This window comes from Phyllopteryx taeniolatus, chromosome 17 (genome assembly GCF_024500385.1).
Source record: "Phyllopteryx taeniolatus isolate TA_2022b chromosome 17, UOR_Ptae_1.2, whole genome shotgun sequence".
In the NCBI taxonomy this organism is placed as follows: Eukaryota; Metazoa; Chordata; class Actinopteri; order Syngnathiformes; family Syngnathidae; genus Phyllopteryx; species Phyllopteryx taeniolatus.
Window position 1 is genome coordinate 11780004 of NC_084518.1, and position 15339 is coordinate 11795342.

A 15339-nucleotide genomic window follows, 5' to 3' on the forward strand; every position below is an offset into this window, starting at 1 on the left:
GATTTTATTAGATTACAAAGTGTTAGAGCACATTAAGTGACTGGATGAACAACTCATTGTCAAAATATAACATGGTTCTGACATCAGGAACCGACGTGTGGGAGAAAATGTGTTTGCTGTGGTGCTGGCCAGTCTGGTGGCCTTTCTGGGGTTTCAACTGTTGCTCCAGGGCTTTTTCAGGGACATCTGGGTCTTCCAGTTCTGCCTGGTCATTGCAAGTTGCCAATACTCCTTACTGAAGGTATACAAATCTCAGTGAATTAATTTGAGTAGTTGTTCATGTCTCCTGTGCAGCCAGTCATTTTCTTTGAGTCATGTGTTGTTTATAAAGCTGCTTATTTTTCAGAGTGTACAACCAGATGCAGCCTCTCCCATGCATGTGAGCACTGGGTTTGCCCTCATATTTTCAGAACTTTCCTGGCTGGTTGTGGTGTTGTAGTTTTATGTCCCTTTCTGTTATGAACAGGGTCATAACTGGATCATCGTGTACAGCCGGCCTGTTTACTTCTGCTTGTGCTGCGTGATGATCTGGATCTTTGATTTCTCTGGCCGCTCCAGCAGCCTGCAACCGTTCTCCCTCTACGGCGTCACCTTCTTTTCTGCTCACTTCCTGCTATGTATCAGAGATATGCTCCTGGGTAAATCATCACACTTCATCTACAGCAGAGGCGTCAAACTAATTTTTATTGAGGGCCACATTGTATTTACGGTTTCTCTCAGAGGGCCATTAAACCATATAAATGTTTCATCGCCTCTTTATATTATTACATAGACACAAAAAAATTATGGATAAATAGTTTTGAAATCAGAATTCAAGGATAATAGCTACAGCTATTGTTCAAGTTACTGTAAAGAGAGCTTTGGTACCCAAAAAGGGCTTGACACTTTGGTCATTTTTATCAAGAATCATGTAAGTGGCACCTGATTTGCTTTCTTGGGCCACATAAAATGATGTGGCGGACTGGATTTGCCACACGGTCCTTGAGTTTGACACATGATTTACAGTGTACTAATTGACCTGTTATACCTATAGAAAAAGCATACCCTGTGAGTTTTAGATGTTCATTAGTGTGTTTTTATCGCCCTCCGCAGTGTTTGCCTTGTGTTTCCCGGTCATCTTCCTGTTTGGCTTGCTACCTCAGGTCAATACCTTTGTCATGTGTCTGTTGGAGCAGATCGACATGCACGTTTTCGGTGGAACGGGTAAGAACATGGCTCTTTAGCATTCGCTGTGTATTATTTTCCCTTTATCACAAAAAAGAGATTAGTTGGTTGTACTCCATCTTTGTACGCTGCATTGATCCACTCCTCTTTTGTCCCCAGCCACCACCAGTCCCCTCTCGTCTCTATTCAGCCTCATACGCAGTGTGTTCGTGGCCGCTCTGCTCTATGGATTTTGCCTCGGTGCCATAAATGTGAGCACAGCATGAATAGTCGTTCAATACCATGTCTGAAAGTTAAAACTTGACTACAAAGTGAAATTCTGTTTTTTCCTCTTACTCAAAGGCACCGTGGGGGGACGCCCATGTGCCAGTACTGTTCTCTGTATTTTGCGGCCTACTACTCGCCTTGTCCTACCACCTGAGTCGCCAAAGCAGCGATCCCACCATCCTGTGGTCAGTATATTGCTTCACGGATTCAATAATAACAACTTGTTCCTTATGATGATGGCTTGCATACATGACGGCTAAACTATGGATGCTGATTAGAGACATTTTTTCAAATAAATATTTATTCCAAGATTTTAGAGAAAATAAATTTAAACACAATTAATCCTTATGCGGTGGCACGGTGGACAACTGGTTAGAGCGTCAGCCTCACAGTTATGAGGACCGGGGTTCAGTCCCCGGCCCCGCCTGTGTGGAGTTTGCATGTTCTCCCCGTGCCTGCGTGGGTTTTCTCCGGGCACTCCGGTTTCCTCCCACATCCCAAAAACATGCATGAATTGGAGACTCTAAATTGCCCGTCGGTGTGAATGTGAGTGCGAATGATTGTTTGTTTGTATGTGCCCTGCGATTGGCTGGCAACCAGTTCAGGCTGTACCCCGCCTCCTGCCCGATGATAGCTGGGATAGGCTCCAGCGCGCCCGCGACCCTAGTGAGGAGAAGCGGCTCAGAATATGGATGGATGGATGGATAATCCTTATGCTGAGACTTAATCCTCGTCACGTTGAAATGCACAAGTGTCTATTTGCATTTACTGTAGTATTTACAATCTACTTAAATATACGTATACGGTGTATATATTTTGTTTCAAATAGTCCAGGACTACACAGTACTCAATATAAATGTGTACACACTAACAGATTTGTTAGAAAACCTTGAGTTTCATTTCAGAATCAACATTTTCTTTGTTCTACTATATTGTATTACAAAATACTCCCACAAATGTGGACAATTGATTTCAAATGAGATTTGTCGTTGTGTACTGTTTGCACATTTTTCTTCTTCTAACAAATTAAATTAATGCTGCAGTGTCTCAAAAATAAGTACACAGCAATGAAGGTTGAGCAAAACTGAATGTTAGATTAAAAAAAATTCTAATACAAAATAATTTAACCACTAAGTGTCTAATAATCACAATTCTGAAACTTTTTTTATTCCACTGATGAATGGATAATGAGCTTTCAAATGGGGCCAATTTAAGCCAATGTGTGAGTAAATTGAGATGAGATCATCATTTTAGTATATTCTTTGGGACATTTTTGTTTGGGGGTGTGGCATGAGAGTTTTCCAATGTAAAAAAAAAAAATGAGTGCCTTGGCTCAATAAAGATTGGGAAACAGTTCCACACGATTGCAAAAATTCTTCAATGTGTCCATCTCTCACCTGAACATTTTGAAATTTGAAGTTGCCTCACTTTTTCTCCTGGCTTCGTTCACATCAGGTCATTGGTCCGATCGAAATTATTACCTGAGCTGGAGAACCGCAGGCCTGAAGAACCCCCTGTGGAGATCAAGGATCCTCTTCCAGAAAAGCTGCATAACTCTGTGGTAAAAATCAAGGCTTTCTAACTTTTACACCTTTTGATTTCAGAATGTCATTCACTTTAAAACCTTAATGCAGCCCTATGGGGGGCACAAGCCAGTGCAAACTGTAGGCCGGTCCCAAGCCCGGATAAATGCAGAGGGTTGAGTCAGGAAGGGCATCCGGCTTAAAACTTTGCCAAACAAATATGAGCATTCATCCAAAGAATTCCATACCGGATCGGTCGTGGCCCGGGTTAACAACGTCCGCCACGGGCGAGCCAACCTGCAGGTCGCCGGTGGAAATACACCTACTGTGGGTCGAAGTCGAAGAAGAAGAGGTGGAAAGCGGGTTCTTCGGCAGAAAGAGAAGAGGAAAGCACAGAGCCTAGACCTGAATGTGGGGACTTTGAATGTTGGGACTATGACAGGAAAATCTCGGGAGTTGGTTGACATGATGATTAGGGGAAAGGTTGATATATTGTGTGTCCAGGAGACCAGGTGGAAAGGCAGTAAGGCTAGAAGTTTAGGGGCAGGGTTTAAATTATTTTACCATGGTGTAGATGGTAAGAGAAATGTTATTTTAAAAGAAGAGTTGGCTAAGAATGTCTGAGGTGAAAAGAGTATTAGAGCGAGTGATGAGGCTGAAACTTGAAATTGAGGGTGTTACGTATAATGTGATTAGTGGCTATGCCCCACAGGTAGGATGTGACCTAGAGGTGAAAGAGAAATTCTGGAAGGAGCTAGACGAAGTAGTTCTGAGCATCACAGACAGAGAGAGAGTCGTGATTGATGCAGATTGTAATGGACATGTTGGTGAAGGAAATAGGGGTGATGAAGAAGTGATGGGTAAGTACGGAATCCAGGAAAGGAACTTTGAGGGACAGATGACTTTGCAAAAAGGATGAAAATGGCTGGAGTGAACATTTTTTTTCCCAGAAGAGGCAGGAACATAGGGTGACCTACAAGAGCGGAAGTAGAAGCACACAGGTGGATTACATCTTGTGCAGATGATGTAATCTGAAGGAGGTTACCGACTGTAAGGTAGCGGTAGGGGAGAGTGTGGCTAGACAGCATAGGATGGTGGTGTGTAAGATGACTCTGGTGGTGGGGAGGAAGATTAGGAAGACAAAGGCAGAGCAGAGAACCATGAGACAGGACGAGTGTTGTGCAGCTTTTCGGGAAGAGCTGAGACAGGCTCTCGGTGGACAGGAGGATCTTCCAGAAGACTGGACCACTACTGACAAGGTGATCAGAGAGGCAGGCAGCAGAGTATTTGGTGTACCTTCTGGCAGGAAAGGAGAGGAGGAGACTTGGTGGTGGAACCTCACAGTACAGGAAATCATACAAGGAAAAAAGTTAGCTAAGAAGAAGTGAGACACTGAGAGGACCGAGGAAAGGCGAAAGGAATACATTGAGATGCGACATAGGGCAAAGGTAGAGGTGCAAAGCCCAAACAAGAGGCATATGATGACATGTATGCCAGGTTGGACACAAAAGAAGGAGAAAAGGATCTATACACGCTGGCCAGACAGAGGGATAGAGATGGGAAGGATGTGCAGCAGGTTAGGCTGATTAAGGGTAGAGATGGAAATATGTTGACTGGTGCCAGTAGTGTGCTAGACAGATGGAAAGACTACTTTGAGGAGTTGATGAATGAGGAAAATGAGAGAGAAGGGAGACTGGAAGAGGCAAGTGTGGTGGACCAGGAAGTGGCAATGATTAGTAAGGGTGAAGTTAGAAAGGCATTAAAGAGGATGAACAATGGAAAGGCAGTTTGTCCTGATGACATTCTGTGGAGGTATGGAAGCATCTTGGAGAGATGGCTGTGGAGTTTTTGACCAGCTTGTTCAATAGAATTCTAGCGCGTGAGAAGATGCCTGAGGAATGGAGGAAAAGTGAGCTGGTGCCCATTTTTAAGAACAAGGGTGATGTGCAGAGCTGTGGGAACTATAGAGGAATAGAGTTGATGAGCCACGCAATGAAGTTATGGGAAAGAGTAGTGGAGGCTAGACTCAGGACAGAAGTGAGTATTTGCGAGCAACAGTATGGTTTCATGCCTAGAAAGAGTACCACAGATGCATTATTTGCCTTGAGGATGTTGATGGAAAAGTACAGAGAAGGTCAGAAGTAGCTGCATTGTGTCTTTGTAGATCTAGAGAAAGCCTATCACAGAGTACCCAGAGAGGAACTGTGGTATTGCATGCGAAAGTCTGGAGTGGCAGATAAGTATATTAGAATAATACAGGACATGTACGAGGACAGCAGAACAGTGGTGAGGTGTGCTGTTGGTGTGACAGACGAATTTAAGGTGGAGGTGGGACTGCATCAGGGATCAGCCCTGAGCCCCTTCCTGTTTGCAGTGGTGATGGATAAGCTGACAGATGAGATTAGACTGGAATCCCTGTGGACCATGATGTTTGCAGATGACATTGTGATCAGCAGTGAAAGCAGGGAGCAGGTGGAGGAACAGTTAGAAAGATGGAGGCATGTACTAGAAAGCAGAGTAATGAAGATTAGCCGAAGTAAAACAGAATATATGTGCATGAATGAGAGGGGTGGTGGGGGAACAGTGAGGCTACAGGGAGAAGAGATAGCAAGGGTGGAGGACTTTAAATACTTGGGGTCAACCGTCCAGAGCAATGGTGAGTGTGGTCAGGAAGTGAAGAAACGGGTCCAAGCAGGTTGGAACGGGTGGAGGAAGGTGTCAGGTGTGCTTTGTGATAGAATAGTCTCTGCTAGGATGAAGGCCAAAGTTTATATAACAGTGGTGAGGCCAGCCATGATGTATGGATTAGAGACAGTGGCACTGAAGAGACAACAGGAAGCAGAGCTGGAGGTGGCAGAAATGAAGTTGTTGAGGTTCGCTCCCGGAGTGACCAGACTTTGATGGTTTGGACACATCCAGAGGAGAAATAGTGAGTATATTGGTAGAGGATGATTAGGATGGAGCTGCCAGGCAAGAGAGCTAGAGGAAGACCAAAGAGAAGGTTGATGGATGTTGTGAGGGAAGACATGAGGGCAGTTGGTGTTCGAGAGGAGGATGCAGGAGATAGGCTTCCATGGAAAAGGATGACGCGTTGTGGCGACCCCTAAAGCGCCAAGCCAAATGGAAAAGAAGATTCCCTTTAAAACCTTGTCCCTTCTCAACCATAGAAAGAGATTCTTCAATCAGACCTCGTCATCTGTCCCCTCATGGCTGTGATCACGTTCGCCATCAGTGCCAGCACGGTTTTCATTGCACTACAGGTTAGTACAAGTTTAGGCCATTTTTCCTCACATGATTTGATAGGAATTACTCACATATTCCTCTTTGTGCTCTTGCCCCACAGCCTGCACTCAGCTTTGTCTTGTACATCCTGGCGGGAGTTGTCGGCTTTATTACTCACTATCTCTTGCCGCAGCTCCGCAAACAGCTTCCTTGGTTCTGCCTGGCTCACCCTGTACTCCGATCCAAAGAATACAGTCAGTTTGAAGTCCGAGGTGAGTGTCTCATTGCTCTTTATATGCTCGAGCGAAAGTCACTGTAAAATATAAGGGCCATTATCAGCTTCTCCCTCTGGAGGCATCACTGAGGATTAAATGAAACCTAGCAAGGTCTCAAGTTGAAGTGCTGCTGAGAAATGCATTTTAACCTCCATCTCCCAGGGATTTTCACTCTGCAAATGCTTAATTCAGATATATTTTTTTTTAGTGTTGAACTTGCTTCACATTTTGAGAAGTTACTGTGAAGCTTACTCGGTTGGATCTCACTTGTTTTTTTTTCATCCTTCCATCCATTTTCTATACCGCTCATCCTCACTATGTTGGTGGGCTGCTGGAGCCTATCCCAGCTATCTTCGGCCGGGAGGCGGGTCACACCCTGAACTGGTCGCCAGCCAATCGCAGGGCACATAGAAAAAAAACACCATTCGCACTCACATTCACACCTACGGGCAATTTAGAGTCTTCAATCAACCTCAATGTAAAAAAAATACACTGTCTCACTGTCAATGTGAGCAGCATGTAATCTCATTTTATGGTGCAGGCATACCTATTTAATCACTCATAAAATCTGAGAAAAGGAGCCTTCCCTGGATCAGACCCACACATATCCAACAGAAATATTTTGCTAAATGAATGCAGTACTGTTGGTCACCAGATGCTGCTCAGCTGATGTGGTTCGAGAAACTGTATGCGTGGCTTCAATGTGTGGAGAAGTACTTCATTTATCCGGCGGTCGTGCTCAACTCCCTCACGACGGAAGCACGCGCCGTTGGGCAGAACCATAAAGAGCTGGACATCTAGTAAGTCACGACAACAACAAAGATGCGCTGTAGGTAATGTGTGAGGTTTCCTCTCACACCTCATTCTGTCTGACTGAAAATGATTTATTTACTATAAAAATAATGCCAGCAACATATAGTGACAGGCAGAATAATTATATGCTCTTCTACTAAATGGGAGAAGGTACAATTAACTTGTGTCCATCATTATTTAAATATACTTTTTGTGACATTTTTGTTTTGTTGTTCTATGAGATTTTTCAAATGTAAAATATGTACTGAATTTGATTATGCTGGGGGTATGTAATAAAGTGTCCAGGAATTTTTTTTATGCATGTCGTCTCATCATGTCGTCTTGGCCTGTCTTCCAGTAGCCGAGCGCTCTTCATCTCAGTAGCTGGCATGAAGCTTCTGCGTTCGTCCTTCTGCGCTCCGTCGCAGCAGTATGTCACACTGTGCTTCACCACGCTCTTCTTCCAATTCGACTACCCACACTTCTCAGAGACCTTCCTGATTGACTACTACTTCATGTCCATTCTTTTCAGCAAGGTCAGAACACAGGGCACCAATCATTTTACACATTTTAAAACCTAAAATATAATTGATTGAATAACAGTGCATCTTGGGGTGGGCGATATATATCGCCTTCGATACAATCGTGAACGTTGCTTTAACAATTTACAATTTTACTTTATGAAGTATTCATTCTGTCTCTAAAAGAAAACAACAATGAATGCATGAACGGCATATGAGGAGGAGAGAAAGGAGGAAATGCATGTGAGTCCACATTTGCCAAATCAGCGCACGATTCAATCACGTGACTTAGTGGCAAGAAAAATAAACTCTCGCTCACAAACTAGCGGGGCGAACAACCTTTTCAGGAGTTTAGCAACTTAACAAGTGGGTGAATTGAAACAATGGACCTCATTGGAACGCATGTATAGTTTTTTGTTGGCCAAAAGGAAAATGACACAGGCTACAGATGTATGTGCTGTCTTCCCAAACACGGCCGTGTGAAAGTTCAAAAAAAAGTTTAAAAGCGAAACGAAGACAATGGACAGCACTTTTACGATCGTATATTCACTGGAGGATTATTCATTTTGATTAACGTTTACAAAGAACTGTCCACTCTCATAGTCATCCAGACTGCTGGCGAGGCTAATGGAGGAGCTAGCTAGCATAGCCCTACTCCTGCCGCAGCGGTTTGTAAGTAAATATTGTATTTTACAATCCCGTGATCTATCAACCACTGCTTTATTTGAACCCTGTACTGTGTTACCAATATCAGCTGCTTAACCTGTCACCGGGAATAAAAATAAAAAATTCCGCCGTTATGATGTCACGTATCATCCTTTAAAAATTACCTATGTGTGCCCACTTGATCTTTGTTTCATTTCACTCTTCATAATAAACACATCATTTGGAAAGGTATTAAAACTTTATGCAGCTACTAAATCTAATTCAGTAGCTTTACTTTATACAACCCCAATTCCAATGAAGTTGGGACGTTGTGTTAAGCATAAATAAAAACAGAATACAATGATTTGCAACTCATGTTCAACCTATATTTAATTGAATACACTACAAAGACAAGATATTTAATGTTCAAACAGATAAACTTTATTGTTTTTAGCAAATAATCATTAACTTAGAATTTTATGGCTGCAACACGTTCCAAAAAAGCTGGGACAGGTGGCAGAAACGACTGAGAAAGTTGAGGAATGCTCATCAAACACCTGTTTGGAACATCCCACAGGTGAACAGGCTAATTGGGAACAGGTGGGTGCCATGATTGGGTATAAAAGGAGCTTCCCTGAATTGCTCAGTCATTCACAAGCAAAGATGGGGCGAGGTCCACGTCTTTGTGAACAAGTGCGTGAGAAAATAGTCGAACAGTTCAAGGACAATGTTCCTCAACGTAGAATTGCAAGTAATTTAGGGATTTCATCATTTACGGTCCATAATATCATCAAAAGGTTCAGAGAATCTGGACAAATCACTGCATGGAAGCGGCAAGGCCGAAACCCAACATTGAATGCTCCTGACCTTCGATCGCTCAGGCGACACTGCATCAAAAACAGACATCAATGTGTAAAGGATATCACCACATGGGCTTATCTGGGCCTGAGCTCATCTAAGTTGGACTGATGCAAAGTGGAAAAGTGTTCTGTGGTCCGATGAGCCCACATTTCAAATTGTTTTTGAAAATTGTGGACGTCGTGTCCTCCGCGCCAAAGTTGAAAAGAACCGGACTGTTATGGACGCAAAGTTCAAAAGCCAGCATCTGTGATGGTATGGGGCTGTGTTAGTTCCAATGGCATGGGTAATTTACACATCTGTGAAGGCATCATTAATGCTGAAAGGTACATACAGGTTTTGGAGAAACAAACTTCAACAATTAGTGTCCTCAGTTCCCAAACGTTTATTAAATGATGTTAAAAGAAAAGGTGTTGTAACACAGTGGTATTGGGATGTGTTGCAACCATAAAATTCTAAGTTAATTATTATTTGCTAAAAACTATAGTTTATCAGTTTGAACATTAAATATCTTGTATTTGTAGTGTATTCAATTAAATATAGGTTGAACATGATTTGCAAATCATTGTATTCTGTTTTTATTTGTTTAATACAACGTCCCAACGTCATTGGAATTGGGGTGGTACATCATCACAGGATGCATAAAGTAAACATCCAGCCATCCATCCACGACTTCCGCTAAAGATGAGGAAATCTGTAAAACACACTCAGAAAACCCTTGCCAAGTCATTTAGCAAACAAGTACCATATGGCAAAGCAAGTAAACGTTGGCATGACATAAAGAATGCCATCAACTACATTTCTTTCTGCAGTGCTCTAGCCAAATTTGTATGCCAGTGTGTGCTGTAGTGACAAACTTATTTGGTTTAAAATATTTAATTAGGGTTACATTTTTGATGTCATCTTAATTGTGTTTACATTTTTGTTTTTAAACAAAAGCTTAACTAAAATAGTATTGTGCAAACCTGATTTGGCATATTCTCCTGTATCCAGCCTGGACGTAACTTGAAGTTATCAATTGTTGAATATTGCCATACAGTATTCTTGTGCAATATCCTGGATAAATGTCTAGGGAAGCAAGTAGAGATTTAGAGTTTTTTTTCTTAGGATATCGTCAAATTATTTTTACCATGAAATTAAAAAAAATATATTTTTTGATATTTTTGTTTGCCCACATTGCTGACCCCTAAGTGCGTCTTTTTTTTAAATTTTATATTTCTCAGATGTGGGACCTGCTGTATAAGTTACGCTTCGTGTTGACTTACATCGCACCCTGGCAGATCACATGGGGCTCGGCTTTCCACGCCTTCGCTCAGCCCTTTGCAGTGCCACGTATCCTTAAAGCCGATTCGATGACTCCTATGATTACGTGCGATGACACATCAGTGATTGCTCAGTTTCTTCACGAGGTGCCCTTAACTCCATTTCTCTGCAGACTCTGCTGTGCTTTTTGTGCAGGCCATATTTTCAGCCATCTTTTCTACCCCTCTCAATCCAGTGCTAGGCAGCGCTGTGTTTGTTACCTCATACACCAGACCTGTTAAGTTCTGGGAGCGGGACTACAAGTATGTGATTTATGACTCTGCAGCTTTATTTTACTCAAATGTGGCCCTGGAGCCACATACAACCTGGTCCGTTCTTTAATCCAGTCCACCGAGTATTTACATTTTTAAGAGTCATATAATATTTGTTGCATTAATGTAGTGTTTAAGCTATATTTGTTAAATAAAATTTATTTATTCATTTTATTAATTAAAAGTGCATATTTACATAATTTAGTATGTAAAATAAACAATTGTACATATTTAACAATTTTACTTTATTTATTTATTTTTATTTTTTTTATAAAACCTCCTTTACAAATGACGTGGTCTGTTTTAAAAATCAATTGATTAAAAACGTTTGCCCGCCCCAGTTCACCACAATCAGTGCTAATGCAATTCTGTGTTGTTAGCACCAAGCGAGTTGACCACTCCAACACCAGACTTGCCACTCAGCTGGACCGTAACCCAGGTATGCACACTAAGACCATTTCTCGTATCTCTGCATCTTGTATCTTTTAACATGGTTGAGATGATGTGAAACTGTTGCTATGCCGCCGCCTTTTCCTGCCAGGCGCCGACGACAACAACCTGAACTCCATCTTCTACGAGCACCTGACACGTTCGCTGCAGCACAGCCTGTGTGGAGATCTGCTGCTCGGCCGCTGGGGCAACTACAACACCGGCGACTGCTTCATCCTCGCCTCTGACTACCTCAACGCGCTGGTGCACATCATCGAGATCGGCAATGGCCTGGTCACCTTCCAGCTGAGGGGTCTGGAGTTCAGAGGTGTGCAGCAATCCACAGTCTCAAAAATTTTGACACTTTTTGTATCTGCTTGATGGGTAAGGCACTCACAGAGCTCAGCCGAGTTGAATATCTGTTTTTACCCAACAGTTGCTATTTACAGAAAAAAGAAACATTATGCATATACAGCTGATACGGTCATCCTGAGTTCTCGCATTGTACATGTTATTTTGAAAAATGACAAGTTTAAAGATCCCGATTTATTGGAAGTTGAAGCGAAACGATGATGTTACCCTGAATAGGTCACTTAGTATTCTTGCATTTGATTCCTCCAGTAGTCTTTTACATTGATTCACCACCTCCGACATAAGGTACCTCTGCACAATCTAATAGAAGAGCTGCACAGTAAACCATTCATTGCAGGGGATGTGTTCCAGACCATGTAAAAAATTGCAATACAGAGACCATATAAAAACATAAATATAGTTTTAAACACATTTAAACTAATTACAACATATCTGAAAATACTGCACATGCCATCTTCTCTGATCAGTGCCTCGACCCAAGCACTATTCCCAGGATTAACCGCTGAAGATGGTTTGTGTGCCGCTCCTTTGCCTGTCACAGAGGTCACTCAAAGCAGGCTCTTGTTCTTCGCTTTTGACCCTGGACACCCACTTTTTGACTGTGTTGTACTTGTAACCTATTTCAGCTTCCCCATACACATTTTGCAACCTTTTCAAAATGTTTAGTGGTGGTACTCCTTCCAAAACAAGAAATTTAAACACGGCTCTCTGCTTCTGACTGGGATCAAACAATGACCTCATTTCCAAAATGGCTGACAGGAAGAGGACAGGACCATAAAAATCTCAGGGGAAAAAAACCCAATTATCCATCCATCCATCCATTTTCTGTTTAGTAGATTAAATCATCTTCTACCTGCAGGCACCTACTGTCAGCAGAGGGAAGTAGAGGCCATCACAGAAGGTGTGGAGGAGGACGAGGGCTGCTGCTGCTGCGAGCCAGGTCACCTGCCTCACATGCTGTCGTTCAACGCCGCCTTCGGACAGCGCTGGCTCGCCTGGGAGGTGGCGGCCACCAAGTATGTGCTGGAAGGTTACAGCATCAGTGACAACAACGCCGCCTCCATGCTGCAAGTGTTTGACCTCCGCAAGATTCTCATCACGTACTATGTCAAGGTGAGATGTCCAGAAAATACAGGGTGGCCATGTAGTCCCTTTACAGGTTATCCAATTTGTACAAAAGCAAATGAATACAACATCTGTGAAAATTATTAAAAAATGAGACGTTGATATTGACTTTTTTTTTTTTTTTTTCGATTGTACACTCTTCTCTTTATCCATCATTGTCCCTGTCTTCATAAATGTCTGTGCAATGCAACAACTGATGGACATGATGGTGGACGTCATACATACTTAATCCTGTAGTTTCGCTGAGTCTATATTTTTTTTCAGTGAATCACATTATGCCTTTTCCTAAATTGTAGCCTCAAGGACTTTATTAACAGAACCTATTTAATCAACATTGTAAAGGAAATACACAAATGCAACGTCAAACCACAACAAATCTGATTAATATATTCTCTTATCATATATGTCAGCTTGTGAAATAACCATGGGGAGAGCCAGTACAACTCAAACCCCACTCCCCAACCATACAGTATGAGATATGCAGAAGTAGTGCCAACTTTCAACTTTCACAGCCTGTGGAACTCATTCCATTTAATTTCCGCCAGTTTAAATTGTATTTATACACTGTGTTAAAATATTACCAACAAAGTTAGCTATTATTGTCAAAGTAGTCCAACGGCAAACTTTGCTCTTTGCTAGTTCCTGTTTTGATTTATTTAGGAGACCAACAAGGTGGCAAAGTAATCAGGATTGAATTAATTACACCCTCCGTTGGTGGTGAAACCCATAATGCCGCCATTGATTTCAAGACACCAGACGAAACATTAATAAATGTTTGTTCGAGCAGATTCCACAATTGACAAAATTACTTTAGTTTAAAAATAGATTTATCATTCCAATCCCTCATTCAGGTCAGTGAAGTTTGCATTTAGACGCATTTTCATGTATTCTGCCTGGTACACTAATATTGTATGCATTAATGCATATGTTTGCTTTCTCCAACAGAGCATCATTTACTACGTGAGCCGTTCACCCAAGCTGGAGGAGTGGTTGGCTAACGAGACGATCCAGGAGGCACTGCGACCTTGTCTCGGAGCCAACTATGTCGACAGCGACCCCACCTTCAACCTGAACATTGACGAGGACTACGACCACAGGGCCTCCGGCATCACGCCCTCCTCATTCTGCATGATTTATGTGGACTGGATTCAGTATTGCAACAGCAGGCGTCAAACGGTTCGTCTCTCCACAGGCTCTACATCGACTTATTTGTAATAAGTGATGGAAATTCATATTTTAAACCTCAAGATTGGATGTTGTTGGAGTTGGTTTAACCTCTACTACTTTTGTGTTGCAGCCTGTGACAAGTGATCGAGATTCTCCTCTAGTCAGTCTTTGTTTAGGGTTGTGTATTCTGGGAAGAAGAGCCCTGGGCACTGCCTCCCACAGCATGTCTGCAAGGTGAGAGCACCAGCTCAGCCTGGACAATATTTGTTTTTATGCTCGTATCGTACAAAAGTTTACTGTCCCTTCCCCATTGTGGTTTTGACAGCTTGGAGCCGTTTCTCTACGGCCTCCATGCGCTCTTCAAGGGAGACTTTCGCATCACATCTCCACGTGACGAGTGGGTCTTTGCAGATATGGACCTGTTGAATCGAGTTGTGGCGCCCGGAGTGCGGATGTCCCTCAAGTTGCATCAGGTAGCACTTTTCTGACCAGCAGGAAACAACTTCACAAGAGGAAAACCTTACCCTGAGGTTAACATACTGACCCCTGCCACGATTTCCCCCAGGACCACTTTACATCCCCGGATGAGTACGAGGACCCTGCGGTGCTCTATGACGCCATCACTGCCAACGAGGAGAAGATGTTGATATCGCACGAGGGCGACCCTGTTTGGCGCAGTGCCATCCTCGCAAACATGCCCTCGCTGCTGGCTCTGCGTCACATCATGGATGACGGTAGCGACGAGTACAAGATCATCATGTTGAACAAAAGGTTCCTCAGCTTCCGGGTCATCAAGGTTGTACCTCTTCCATTTTCTGCATTTTATTTGTTTTTTTTGGGCGGTGGGGTAGTTTTTTTATTGTTGTTGAAACATATGAGGGGCTGTCAAAAAGTAATGAGCCCAATTTAATTTAACCTTTTATTCATTCAATGCAGCCCTATGGGGGGCACAAGCCAGTGCAAACTGTAGGCCGGTCCAAAGCCCGGATAAATGCAGAGGGTTGCGTCAGGAAGGGCATCCGGCTTAAAACTTTGCCAAACAAATATGAGCATTCATCCAAAGAATTCCATACCGGATCGGTCGTGGCCAGGGTTAACAACGTCCGCCACCGGCGCCATCAACCTGCAGGGCGCCGTAGGAAATTCAGCGACTGTGGGTCGAAGTCGAAGAAGTGGAAAGCGGGTTCTTCGGCAGAAAGAGAAGAGGAAAGCACAGAGCCTAGAACTGAATGTGGGGACTTTGAATGTTGGGACTATGACAGGAAAATCTCGGGAGTTGGTTGACATGATGATTAGCAGAAAGGTTGATATATTGTGTGTCCAGGAGACCAGGTGGAAAGGCAGTAAGGCAAGAAGTTTAGGAGTAGGGTTTAAATTGTTTAACCATGGTGTAGATGGGAAGAGA

The 15339-nt window shown here is 42.9% G+C and overlaps 1 protein-coding gene across 3 annotated transcripts in view; it reads left to right on the forward strand.

Moving 5' to 3' along the window:
* The window catches only part of LOC133466806 (pecanex-like protein 3), a 35957-nt gene that overhangs the window by 10672 nt on the left and 9946 nt on the right, over positions 1–15339 (forward strand). For 2 of the 3 annotated variants that reach the window (XM_061750840.1, XM_061750841.1), the window contains exons 13-32: positions 88–241; positions 347–379; positions 467–638; positions 1093–1203; positions 1324–1415; positions 1507–1616; positions 2887–2992; positions 6122–6214; positions 6298–6448; positions 7107–7251; positions 7602–7779; positions 10491–10599; positions 10703–10832; positions 11222–11280; positions 11383–11598; positions 12502–12755; positions 13713–13943; positions 14065–14168; positions 14260–14407; positions 14500–14730. In XM_061750840.1, the coding sequence (XP_061606824.1) occupies positions 88–241; positions 347–379; positions 467–638; positions 1093–1203; positions 1324–1415; positions 1507–1616; positions 2887–2992; positions 6122–6214; positions 6298–6448; positions 7107–7251; positions 7602–7779; positions 10491–10599; positions 10703–10832; positions 11222–11280; positions 11383–11598; positions 12502–12755; positions 13713–13943; positions 14065–14168; positions 14260–14407; positions 14500–14730 (2827 nt within the window). The remainder of the gene's footprint in view (positions 1–87; positions 242–346; positions 380–466; positions 639–1092; positions 1204–1323; positions 1416–1506; positions 1617–2886; positions 2993–6121; positions 6215–6297; positions 6449–7106; positions 7252–7601; positions 7780–10490; positions 10600–10702; positions 10833–11221; positions 11281–11382; positions 11599–12501; positions 12756–13712; positions 13944–14064; positions 14169–14259; positions 14408–14499; positions 14731–15339) is intronic. The other variant, XM_061750842.1, reaches the window with a different exon arrangement.